General features: G+C 38.2%; 1 protein-coding gene across 13 annotated transcripts in view; it reads right to left on the reverse strand.

Moving 5' to 3' along the window:
- The window catches only part of ANK3 (ankyrin 3), a 676,704-nt gene that overhangs the window by 74,404 nt on the left and 588,495 nt on the right, over positions 1-13,805 (reverse strand). For all 13 annotated transcript variants that reach the window (XM_089897519.1, XM_089897518.1, XM_089897520.1 and 10 more), the window contains 3 exons: positions 8,689-8,795; positions 3,138-3,362; positions 232-386 (listed from right to left, as the gene is read on the reverse strand). In XM_089897519.1, coding sequence (XP_089753645.1) covers positions 232-386; positions 3,138-3,362; positions 8,689-8,795 — 487 coding nt within the window. The remainder of the gene's footprint in view (positions 1-231; positions 387-3,137; positions 3,363-8,688; positions 8,796-13,805) is intronic.

Consider the following 13,805-nt stretch of genomic DNA (forward strand, 5'->3'; position numbering starts at 1 on the left):
ATTTAAGACAGAGAATTATCCGAAGGTTTATACATTAATATGGGGGGGGCGGGGTTTGTTAGATTAAATGGAACTTCATGCCTTAGACACAGAAAACAATAAATGCTGAGGAACCCGATTCCCAGTTTAAAATAAAAACGTGTGAAATTCAAGTACTGTTTCCTTTAGTCTAGCCATTCCTTTGATTTCTTCCTGCAGACATTCAGAGAAACAGGGAGTCACTGTAATTACCTTCATCCATGCCATTAAGTAATTCGGTTAAATCTTCATTTTTACTGTCAAATTGATGCTCCTTCCACGTTTCACCATTTTCACTTCGAAGAACAATGAGTTCTCTCTCTTTTCCTCTCATAGACCCAAAGTGAGGGATTTCCACTATGACAGGGCTGGAAGAAAAAAGCCGCATTATTTTGGTATCAAAGGAAATAGGTTTATAGTTTCATACTTTTAAAAGTGTTTCATTGACAGTATTCATTTGAAAATCAGAGGTGCCACTAAGGTTGGGAATGATTTCAAAGCTGCAGAATCATTTGCTAATTAAATAATATATTAGAAACCTGAAAACATGCCATCATTCATTCATTCACAAACAATTCTTGGGGGCCTATCATATGTTAGGCATTTGATTGAATAGGGGGAAAATATTCAGCACACATAAGTAATCGAGGAATTGAAAGTTATTAAAATAGACCATAAGAAAGAAAGTTGGTCCATTTTTTAAAACACAATAGTGTATTGTATTATACAAAATGCTCATGATTTAAAAGGACACAGTCGTTTCTTGAAAAAAGAAATTCTGTAAATTGCCTATTTTGAAAGATTACTGATTTTTTTTTCCCTTAGCAAGAAAACAATCAATATAACAATCCACTCCTTCCAACGGTCAGTTTTCATAACTTTCATGGCCTGTATAGTCAAGACAGTTACTTTGATTTTTACGTTGTGAAATGGGCAGTGTAATTTCCTAGCTCTCGTAGGGCTGCATAGGAATTAAACTTTCTGAAAAAGCATTATTGGTTTGAAACTGTCATAAAACGATCTAGTAATTTTTGACAGTGTCCTTTTGCAAAAGAAGGCGAAAAAATGGCTGCAAATTGAAGAGAGCCAATCAAGCACAGGAATAATTTTTGAATAATAAATTTTGAAGTAGGATAAATGCTAAAAAGGATGAATGGAAGTAAGCAGACCACAATCACACACAGTTTATGTAGCTGGATTGTGCAGCTTTATTTTATGACATTTAAGTAGACAGTATCATTATTCTCCTACAGAGGTTGTATATAACCTCACCTCTTGGCCTGTGTGTTTATGTACATGTGGTGACAGAAGATACAGGCTTAAATAGGTAATAGCATAAAAAAGGATAGTAGTTGTAATGACCAAATGACATAAATAAAAACATATTAATATTTGATTTATTACAAAAGCATTCACTTAAAATGGGATGATAAATATGAAAATTTTACTTTGGGCAAAATAATTACAATTAATTCAAATTAAGGGTTTGAAACATTTTTTATAATCCCTTTATTTTTCAGTGGGTAAGAACAAAATCAACTATTCCTAATAGTGTTAGTAATTTCAAGAGTTATTAAGATGTTCACCTTAGTTTTTAACCACACCTGGTGATTAGACATTAAATTTTTCTTTTTTTGAAAACTAGATACAATCTTTGCAGGTTAATGCATCAGATACTGTCACTCGAAATATTTCAGGAATGTGGCTTTGTGTATGACATTCAACAATATTGGAGAGGAGGAATGAACAAGGGTCTGGGACCAAGGTGAAAGCCAAGCATAACTTTTCATAACAGGTTTCTTCATGCAGACTGCCAATGCAAACACACCAATCAGACAGATAAGCAGACAGACAAATACCAACACATTTCAGCTTAAACAGAACAAAACAAAACAATTTAATAACTTTAGTAGAATATGCTACCTGCTGCCTATTGGATTTTCTTTAAATATCTTGTATTCCCAACATTTTTTCAAAATCAGTTTACTTATTGATGACTTGTCCTTCTCACAGCCCATAAGTACTTTTAAAAAAAAAATGCAACTCCACACACATACATATATATATACAGGTATATATATATATATATATATATATATATATATATATATATATATACACATATATATCATTTACAGCAAATGCTGATTCAAAGCCTGCATATATCTTCTTTCACACTGGGTTAAAATCAGTCTGTCTTAAAAACTATCAGCATCAGTTGAAACATTTCAAATTAAAGCAAGGTTTACAGAAGCACAGAGTTATGAAAGCAGAATGCTTGCAGTGACTTCCACATGCTTGAAAAGCACAAGAGAGGTAGCGGTGCTGCATTAAGTCAAGCCACTATGATTTTTTTTTCTTCTTTCAGTGACACACATCAACTGAAAGCATTAAAAACCAAAAATAAAATTAAGACAAGAATAAGACCATGGGTGTGACAGAAAAAAATTGAAAATGGAAAAAGAATTGTAGACATTCTGTATCTTGTCTATAAAGATCCTACCCAATAAATTTTGTTCCTTGAGGCCCAAGCTGCAGGATTCGGCTAACCAAGCTCTCACCCTCATTTACAGGGGGAGGATTGGTAGGAAGATGCAGTTTACTGAATAACATCCATGCAGCAGGAAGAGAAACAAGAAGGGGAAACTGTGAACAAACTGTCCGTCACGACAGAGCCTGCCTGATTTGCACCCAAGTGCCACCTCAGAAAATAAATGCATTTTTTCCTTTTGTAAAATACAATATCACAATGGATTGTTCCCCAAAAAATGATCATTAAAAAGACATGTACCCAAAATAGCCATTTATTCAACGTGGGATATATAAGAGTGGTGCCTTGACTTCCACGGGGGCCGCTGGGGTTCCGTGCACTCACTGAGCAGAGAACATGCTTCTCGGTTAGTAAAACCTTTGGCCAGCAAACTGAGTTAAGGAAGTACCAGCCTACCAGCTTTTCAGAGAATTACACAGCTTTGTGACCTCTGATACTACATGAAGGCTGTACTCGACTGAAATGGTCCAACTCAACAGATTTAACTGTTAACTACTTGAGTTGACAAGGGTAAAGAAAATCAGAGATGTGGTACGAGGGCCAAGATGAAAACTGACAAATGACTTACCCCAAAAATTGTGCCCCTGCAGGACCCATTTCTACCAGCCTACTGGCTAATCCCTCTCCTTCCACCATCGGGGGTGGGTTGGCCAGTTTATGTCTCTTTACCAAACGGCAGGTGATACGGGTGGGGGCAGTGCACTTGCGAGGAGGAATGATGATTCTCATCCCGTGGTGCCGGCTTCCCCTCATGGAGCCGCCTCTTGCATCCACCATAAAGCTAACCAGAAACCTGCAGGGGGGAAGATCAGAGGCCAAATCAAGGAGAGACAGAAGCCGTTTTCACAGCAAGTTTGGAAACTGAATGTTAAAGTGACAGACAAGGTAGCTATCATTCCCCCTCTTTAAGAATACATTGGAAGTAAATACAGTGGAGTCACATCAAACATGCATTTGACTTGTGAACTGAGCAAAAAGTACGACACGACACTTTATTTTTTGATGGTGCGTGGCCTCCGAACAGAAGCCAACCACTGTCAGATGCTCAAACTGAAGGAAGAGTGACTATTTCAAAGTTGGGATAAAAACCGGCTATTAAACGACTGTCTTGCATTTAAAAACAAACCCACTGTATGTGGTCCCTGTGGGTGGTTTAAGTTTACATTCAAGGGTCATTTTAACTATCAATGGTTTTAGCCATGTGCTGACTATGGAATCTCTCCCCCTCAACAAGTAAGATGAAACTCCACAGTATGTCTTAAACATGTACAACTCATAAAATGAATGTATCTTTAATCATACCAACACTCTAATTTTTACTATTCTCACAAAGCAGAAAATAAGAATAAAAGCAGAAGGTGACTAAAGTTTTACTAAGGCAATTTTGATGGAAAGGGGTTTAATCTTTTCGATATCAATTTGGCTTAAAAACTGTTTAAAACAATCTACATTTGAGTATCTGTATAGCAATACAAAAATGATTGAACAGACTTTTTAGAAAATATCTCTAAGTTATATAATTCTGTCATTGGCTGTTATATTAAAGCTAGGGAGGACAAATTATTTGTCTGCATGTAGCTATGAAGATGTAAAGAATTAACTGTGTCATATTTGGGTAATATCTTTTAAAAAAATTTTATTGAAGTATAGTTGATTTACAATGTTGTGTAAATTTCTGCTGTACAGCAAAGTGATTCAGTTATACATATATATATTCTTTTTCATATTCTTTTCCATTATGGTTTATCACAGGGTATTAAATATAGTTCCCTGTGTTATACAGTAGGTAGGACCTTGTTGTTCATCCATCCCATGTATAACAGTTTGCATCTGCTAACCCCAAACTTATTTGGGTAATATCTTGATTCCTATCATGTGTTCGTGAAAAAAAGACCTCCGTGACTCCTCCCACCACTGTCACCGTGTTGTAAAGCACTCTGATGAATGTAAACCAATGAGCCCAACATATGGAAGAGTGCAAGTCAGAGACTGGGGAACAGAAACATGTATTTTTGCATTCTAATTTTCACATGTGAAAATACGCTTATTAGTGGAAGAGCACCAAATGTTGATATTTAGAAAATTGTCTGAATACCTACAGTATTTGGGCGGGGGGGGGGGTGGCGCGAAAGGGGGATAATCCCATCCATCAAAATCCTCTAGTGTTTACTCTTCTAAAAAACAGTTCTAACATCCTACAAATAGATTTCAGACCCTGCTTGGCGGTCCTAGCTGGAGACCCTTTCCTAAAAAGTGATACCTCTTGAGCTCGGAAGAGTAACCTCTTCAGCAAAGCAAATGGACCCACCATGCCCATGGAGAGAATCAAGAGCATGGGGATCACTTTTCAGCCTATCAGATTTTCAGAACCAACTCTGGTCATCAGTGAGGCGGAATCAGCTTCACACCCTTTTGCTCATTTTGGATTTAGCTGTTTTCCTCTGGATTAATTAATGGTTTCATATGTTTTTGATATCATTATGCATACTTTGAGAGACGGGAACCACTAGGATATTCAAAGTATGAGGGCAAGAGACTGAATCTCTCAAAAACAAAACAAAACAAAACAAAAATCACTCCTCCCTAGTCAAAGACAAAGATACTTGTTCACTTGTACAAGTGTCCAGATGAATTGTCTCCAGTGTTGAGTGATAAAAGGGTCACTTGAAACTGCTCTGGGGAGCCTATACTTTTTTAGACATATACATACTTAACAACTACTTTTATTCAGTAATAAAGACAATGTGGCATATTATAAGGAAGCCCAACACAAAAATCTCATCTTTCCCAGCTTCCAGTAGTTAAAAATCAACTTGTGCTTGGGACTAAGAGTAACAGGATGAATTACAAATGATTCAAGATAAACTCTGGGTTTGAAAATGCAGTTGTATTAGTATTGATACAGATAAACACTGGAGTGTTTACACTGAGAGGGCTGTGTTTGCCCTGGCAACAAACAGCTGAGTCTCACTAATACAGATAATAATTCAGATCAGGTTTTGTCTCGTTCACTGCTTAACCTACAGAGCTGAGCACAGTTCCCATACATGATCAGCACACAGTAAATGTTTACTGGATAAACCAATGAACAAAACCATTTTGTTAAGTGTGCTCAGAAACTGCCTAGGTCAGACTTGGTTACTAACACTGAAAAAAAATATGGAAAAAATATATACATATATAAATATTTTATATATATAAAGTATATATATATAAAGTGAAGGTAGTATAACAAGGTTACCAGTGTCAATATAAAAATACCCCAGCTACAAAGAATATCAGAACCAAATGGAAAAACCATGGCTTAGAAGATTTTAATAAAATTGGAAGAATCTCCTTGTGTTCCGTGTAGCAACCAGTGCATAGTTGGTGCTCATTACTGATCATTTATTGTTCTATGGTTTTCAGTTTTATAGAGCCAAAAGACTGAGGAAAGATGGGAGTAGATGTTTAAGCCTGATTTTGGGTCCTGTTAATAGCATTATGAAATATAGTGATTTGTTTTCTAAACTCATCCCTTACATATTGTATGCAAAATAAAATTTCATGCAATATAATTTATAGAAACAAATGAAAAGGTGATATTTAATCATATTCATTGTATCTTATTAACATTTAAACTAAAGCAGGAATTCTACCAATGATCCTAAAACTAACACATGAATGAATGTTTCTAGCTTTAGGAACAGCAGGGTGACAAATGCTGATACACTACAGACATTGACACAATCTAACTGTGGGAAAAATTCACATAAATTAAAAATACAAAAAGGGATGGTTCACATAAAAGACACAGTTATCACCTTGAATCATACTGAGGAAGTGGAGAAGAATAGCTGCAAAATAATTTAGAAAGCAAATGGGAAAAATTAATGTAAGATAATTAGAAGCAAGCAACAGAAAATGTCAATGATAAGCAAAGGAAAAATAAAAACCATCAGAAAATGAAACCAAGGCATTTGGCATTTGTGGGACAACTTGGAAAAATATTTGCCTTAAATGGCTATATATAAGCTACACCATAGACCTGGCATTAGTGAGCTATTTCCAAGTGTATACCAAGTGTATATTTTCCTTTTCAAATAAGCCCAATTAGCTGCCATTACTGTTCCTTTCTTGCAAAAGTCTACTGTCTTCAGTGAATTCAAGGGGAAGGAGACATTAGTTGCCTATTCACATACTACACTGCCTCCAGTGCAGGGGAAAGCTCATTTCTGATTTTCTTATCCTATGATCCCTCAACTTCTCAATTTACTAAATTAAACCCTAGTGCTTTTCTTTCCTACGTAGAATACAAAGTGCTGGTTCTAGATTGTTGTCACATGGTGGCAATTCACCAAGTTTGGTTCAAAAAACTCTTCAGTATGTTTGCCCACTTAATGAATGTATTCTGGGTGTTTTTTTTTTTAATTTATTTAATTAATTTATTTATCTTTGGCTGCTTGGGTCTTCGTTGCTGTGCGTGGGCTTTCTCTAGTTGCGGGAAGCAGGGGCTACTCTTCACTGCGGTGCATGAACTTCTCATTTCAGTGGCTTCCCTTGCTGCGGAGCACAGGCTCTAGGTGCACGGGCTTCAGTAGTTGTGGCACACAGGCTCAATAGTTGTGGCTTGCGGACTCTAGAGCATAGGCTCAGCAGTTGTGGCGCATGGGCTTAGTTGCTCCGCAGCATGTGGGATCTTCCCAGGCCAGGGCTTGAACCCGTGTCCCCTGCAATGGCAGGTGGATTCTTAACCACTGTGCCACTAGGGAAGCCCTATTCTGGGTGTTTCATATTTTCCTTCTCAACTTTTTTTTTTTTTTGGTTTGATTTTTGCTTTTGCAATTTTAGACCCAAATACATCTACTATAAATCGTGTAGCTATTTTAAGCAGTTTAAAATGTAATATTACTATAGTTAAAGCTTTTTCTAACTGAATTAAAGAAATGCAATATTAATGATTCAAAGACCACCATGTAGTTTATAGTTTATAAGGCACTTTCATGTGAATTATTTCCATTTAAATGACATTGCAGTGACTTGTTTTTCACAATTGTGGTGTTGCAAGCCACAATTGTGTAAGAATACTTTAAATAACCTGCAGCATTACTTGGAGTCTAGGACTTTTCCTCTGTAAAAGGGGGATAATGAGTAAAGCCTATCTCAGTGTCATTTTAAGGTTCAAATAAATATTAAATAAGATAATACATGTAAAAGATTTAGCACAATGCCAGATACATGAAAAGCACTAGGTAGGTTAGCCATTACAATTTATTGTAATTAAAAGCAGCAAAAAATACTTCATAAAATATATAAGGCACTTCACAAATGTTAATTATTGTTAATTTATTTAATTCAGAATTAAATAAATTGAATCTGCACTTGTCCTGGATCACAACTAATTTATGGCCTAAATGTCAATTTCAGAGGCGAAAATACTTTGAAATTTTCATCATCTTAATGAATTATTTCGATTCCATTTGTATGCGAATCAATTATCCCAAGTTTAATTACCTATAATAGGCTAAGAATCCAATATCTAAAAATACAGTAATTTTCAATTCAGCAATTGAAGCAGGTCACCTTTTAGCGGCCTGCCTCAAATTTTGCTGACTAACAGGGCAGCAACAAGGAGCCTGTCTGACGTGGTTTTTACTACAGCACTTCCAGGGTACACACATTGGTACATTCACTTTTTCCTTTCTTTTAAAAATTCATTTATTTAAAAAAATTTTAATTTAATACAGCTTCATTATAATTTTATTTCAGGAAAATCAGATACTCAGAAAAAAGCTTCATTTGAATAAAGTAAAATTAAGAGAAATGACTGTATTAAAGTTTTTTTTATTGAAAAGGAAAATTAGAGACCTAAAAGTAGTGCCAGAATAGCCAGGAAGTGGTTATGCACCTTAGTAACTTCCTTTCTAACATGGTGCTTTTACCAATAAAAATAGAAATGCAGATTTGTTTAGCAAAAATATTTACTTATGACTTACAAATATATACCACATATACTCACTAATGAAGTCCTTTAGAAGGTCAATACCTCATACATGTGAAGCTTGTCAATATGAATCTATAACTGCAAATAGTAAGTGCAATGTTAATTTAATAGGAAAAGTGACTTTTTGGTTACTTACCCAGAATGAACAGGACTTGAGACAAGATTGACATTGTCCAAGGTGTCTGCCGCCCAGCTGTAATGTCTAAGAGAATCTGAATCAAATTCTCTTGTGAATGTTAGATGCTGAAAAATAAAACGATATATTGTGTCAACAACCCATCCAAGACAGTGGTTTCTCTGTACATACAAAATACACCTGTATGTCTCCATAGTCCAGATAGTCTAACATTCAAAGTAAGCATATATATATATTTTTTTTACAGTTGCCCCTTAGTATCCTCGGGTGATCAGTTCAAGGACACCCCCCGCCCACCCATCCCCGTGGATACCAAAATCCGGAGATGCTCAAGTACCTCATATAAAATAACTAGCGTCATTGGCCCTCTGCATCCATGGGCCTGACTGTAAATTCCTCCACAGGTCTACATTGAAGTTTCAAGAATTAGAAATAAAGTTCATTGATATGCTGTATTATCTCAATCTTTTAAGAAACCATCTTGAGTAACTGGCATGGCACAAGGAATATCACAGAAGTAATGCTAACCATGATTTTAAGTACTTCAACAATCTCTAAATTAATCTGACAATTGTAAATTTCTTTTCCGAATCTCAAAATAAAAATAAAAAAATTCAATCTTGATGACTTCCGTTTCCAAGTGGGGTAGAGAAGCCAGCAGCAGCCTAATGCTGTGCTAAGCACAACAGGTAAGTGTGGAAATCATCTCTGCGGGCAGCAGAGGACAATTGAGGTGCAAAACTGAGGAGCTATATTTGGAGAGGTGGGTACCTGGAAGAGTTGAGTTTTTTGTTGCCATTTTTAACTTGGGGGCATTTGTCAATTACCAGTGCAGACGGAATTTGGGCTTTGTGCCTACAGGGGCTACCTGCTGGGGAACAGAAAAACCAAGGGAGTTTTGGTGGAGATGTGGGTGGCCTCAAGCATGCTACAGATTTCCGTTCAGAACATTTGCTAAATTCTGGGGCTGGGGCTTCCCAGTGGTTAAGAATCTGCCTGTCAGTGCATGGGACATGGGTTCAAGCCCTGGTCCGGGAAGATCCCACGTGCCACGGAGCAACTAAGCCCGCGAGCCACAACTACTGAGCCCGCGAGCCACAACTACTGAAGCCCGCGCGCCTAGAGCCCACGCTCCACAACAAGAGAAGCCACCGCAATGAGAAGCCCACGCACCGAAACGAAGAGTAGCCCCCGCTCGCTGTAACTAGAGAAAACCTGAGTGCAGCAACAAAGACCCAACACAGCCAAAAATTAAAATAAATAAAATTAAACTAAAAATAAATAAATAAACTCTGGAGCTGTGCAGAACAGGTAGCTAAAAAACTAACCAGAAAATCTCTGAAAGGCATAACAGAGCTTTTGGGCAGTTTCATGAGAAAAAGATTTAGAGTGTGAGACTTGGAAGGGGAGGGGACCCAAAGATCATACCAGAATTTCAAATAAGGACCCTGAAGGGCCAGGGACAGACCAGAGGTAACCTGAGATTTACCAGGGCTGCGAACCAGCCTCATTTCAGCAAAATCTTGACTGGATGAGAAGAATCAGCCGCCACTCTTTGCCTCGCAGAGGGATGGTGAATCCTCTTTGAAGGAATATTATCATCACTGGGTGTGTCGTATCTACAAACTTGTTTTTATACATCATGTCCAGCACGCAATGAAAAACTGCCAAGCATGGCCAGAGCACATGAACAAAAACAAAAACAAAACAAACCCAGATACTATAAACAGACTCCCAAGTCATCCTACATTTTGAAGGAAGTTAATAAGAACTTTGATTATAGTTATCATAATAACTATGATTAGTATGTTTAAGAAAATAGGAAAAAAGATAGAGAAAAGAAATTAAAAGGTGGATGATTCAACAGAGGACTGGAATATACGTAAGAAAATCAAATGGGCCTTTGTTCAGTTCTAAGTATAATGTCAGTTCTTAAACACAATAGGAGACAGGGTTAATATATGGGAAGTGTTAATGGAAAAATATAAAAAATGAAGGGTAGATTTAAAAAAAAGTTTTGTTTTATATTGGACTATAGTTGATTAACAATGTTGTGCTAGTTTCAGGTGTACGGCAAAGTGATTCAGTTATACGTATACATATATCCATTCTTTTTCAAATTCTTTTCCCATTTAGGTTGCTACGGAATACTGAGCAGAGTTCTCTGTGCTATACAGTAGGTCCTTCCTGGTTATCCGTTTTAAATATAGTGGTGTGTATATGTCAAGGGTAGATTTTTTTAAAGAATGGAAAATACAGAAAATAGTATGAGACGTAGAACACAGTGAAAGGTTTTAACGTGTGTGTAATTGGACTCTCGGAAGTAGAAGAGGAGAATAAGGTAGGGGCTATGTTTGAAGAGAGAATGGCTAAGAATGTTCCAAACCTGATGAGAGATACTGGCTCACACACCAAAAACGAAATCAATCTCAATTTTCATCCTTCTAAAGATCTGCTTTCTACTGAAACCCCAGTAAAATGACAGTCAAGAATTCACACTCACACACACACACACACACACACACACACACACACACAGGCAAAGAGAATAAGAGAAGACATCAACAGAAAAACAAGGATTGGTTGAAAGTCTCTCTAAAAAGGGATCTGATCTCCATAATCCCCTCACTGATTTATCAGTTGCCAAATAACTCACCCCCCATCAACCTTGGCAGAAATCTAGAGGCATAGAAACCAGAGGCAGAAGATTAGAAGTTCAGAGGCACCATAATGAAAATGGAGATTAATTGAAAGTTTATGTAATGAATGTTCAGACCCAGCCTTCTTTCTACCTTTACTGGTCTCCCAGACAGACAGTTAGGGACAGAGCCTTGAGGCAGAAAATGGGGAGTCTTCTCTGGGATTTTCCAGTGAAATGTCCCAGACTTATTAATTTAGTGGAAATCACAGATGCTAAGCCCTCAACCATGCAGAGAGCATCCCATAAGCTTAGTACTCAGTCATCAAAAGGTACCCCGAGCAGTTGTCTCTGGAGAGGAGAAGTTGGGGGCTGAAGGTGTATATGGGGATGCTCTTTTTAATCCTATTGAGTATGTCTTGTAAAAGAACATGACTTTTTTGGTTTTTTCCCCAAATGGAGAAGGACCTTTATTTGAACGGTTAATTCTCACGTGTTGCAACAGCCAAAGATCACCCGGCAAAGAATATTCTTTGCCCAGAGTGTTGCAGACAGGGGAAATCTTCATGTGCCCCTTTCCTTTTGAACACCAGATCCTATGGCCAGGCTAAGATATTTGGAAGCAAATTGTGAGCCCGTGTGCCAGCTGGGGGCCTGCTGAGACAAAGGGAAGATGCTCGCTGGCCAGGAGACCCTTAATCCAGTCGGAGTGACTTTAACACATTCATTTCCACGCTGCTTGGATCTTTCCTTGAAGATGCTACTCCAAAAAGATCTTTCCTGCTCGCTATCAGCTTAGTCACAGTTCTAGATTGAGCTATAGCTCGTAGGTTGTATAAATCTAGGCCAGCTGAGGGAAAATCTCCACAGGGTTCCGTCTAAGGTATAAATAAATAGGTGATGACTTTTTATTTGTGTGTGTAAGGTTCATAATAAGAAAACTTAAATTTTAAAAATTACTGTGAATTACAAAGATTAAAAAATAGCCCTGGGCTTCCCTGGTGGCGCAGTGGTTGAGAGTCCGCCTGCCGATGCAGGGGACACGGGTTCATGCCCCGGTCCGGGAAGATCCCACGTGCCGCGGAGCGGCTGGGCCCGTGAGCCATGGCCGCTGAGCCTGCGCGTCCGGAGCCTGTGCTCCGCAACGGGAGAGGCCACAACAGTGAGAGGCCCGCGTACCGCAAAAAAAAAAAAAAAAAAAAAAAAAAAAGCCCTGAGATCAAATGGAACAATAACTTGCAGAGCACTTATGTGTAAGTCACTGTCCTGCCTAGATCCTAGGAAAATGCAAAAATGAATGAGGAGCAGCCGTCTGTGCATTCGGTGAGAGAGGACACATCTGGTGGATGGGTATGCGATCAATGGTGTTAACAAGAGTTTACAGAACTAGGGTCCTAACCCCCAAAGATGAATACGTCACTTCAGAACGTTCCCAAATTCTTTATGGGTTAACCAAAGATTAGGTGTTGGTTTCATCTGGCCTCACTTACCAGTTTTACTGACTTTTCTTTTTTTTTTTGCGGTACGCGGGCCTCTCACTGCTGTGGCCTCTCCTGTTGCAGAGCACAGGCTCCGGACACGCAGGCTCAGCGGCCATGGCTCACGGGCCCAGCCGCTCCGCAGCACGTGGGATCCTCCCGGACCGGGGCACGAACCCGTGTCCCCTGCATCGGCAGGCGGACTCTCAACCACTGTGCCACCAGGGAAGCCCCCAATTTTACTGACTTTTAAAGACCCCAACCAACCCACCCTCAGAGTGGGGCAAAATATTTAATATAAAGTAGGTGGTGCTGCTCACTTTATTTTTTAGCAAACTGCAATTCCTCCATTTGGGGCAGCCCTAAGGCTATTTTCCAAAAGACCTATTCTTTTTCAAGTTCTAAGCAATAAGTAATACCACTCCTCTTTGGTAATTACAGTAAATTATTTACCTTTGGTACTCTTAGAAACATGCACTGGCGACATTAATTATTGAAACAATGAATTGTATCCCACAAAAAGGTATGACTGCCGTCATGTAATATTTATCGAGGCTGGGGTGTGCCAGCACATGGGGATCCCTTTGACTCCTTTCTAACTCCCCGACTCTCACACCTCCTAGTCACTCACAGGAACTTTGTCATAACACAAATGAGCAAGTGTAGAATCAATTAAAAGACTTGTTCAAAACAATGAGCCATATGTCCTGATATTTGTCCCAGTTTTTCTTTTTTTCCATAGAGTTTTGCAGAGGCTGATGGGCAGGCCTAGCAATTTTAATAACCTAAATATAGACAAAGAAAATGCTCTTCCTACAATGCATCCACTGAAACACAAAAATAAGGCACTTCATCTGAGCCTATGATTTTTATAGAGATGAAGTGGTAGCTTCATTTGCAAGCTACCTGTCTCCGAACACTTTTTTCTACAGACTAATGTTTACTTAAAACAGAAACGTGCCGTTTGAACTGCTTACTTATTGTAGTCAACAATATGAATT

Source organism: Delphinapterus leucas, chromosome 16, assembly GCF_059928025.1.
Source record: "Delphinapterus leucas isolate spDelLeu-1000000601 "Yukka" chromosome 16, BTC_Dleu_Yukka2, whole genome shotgun sequence".
Lineage (NCBI taxonomy): Eukaryota > Metazoa > Chordata > Mammalia > Artiodactyla > Monodontidae > Delphinapterus > Delphinapterus leucas.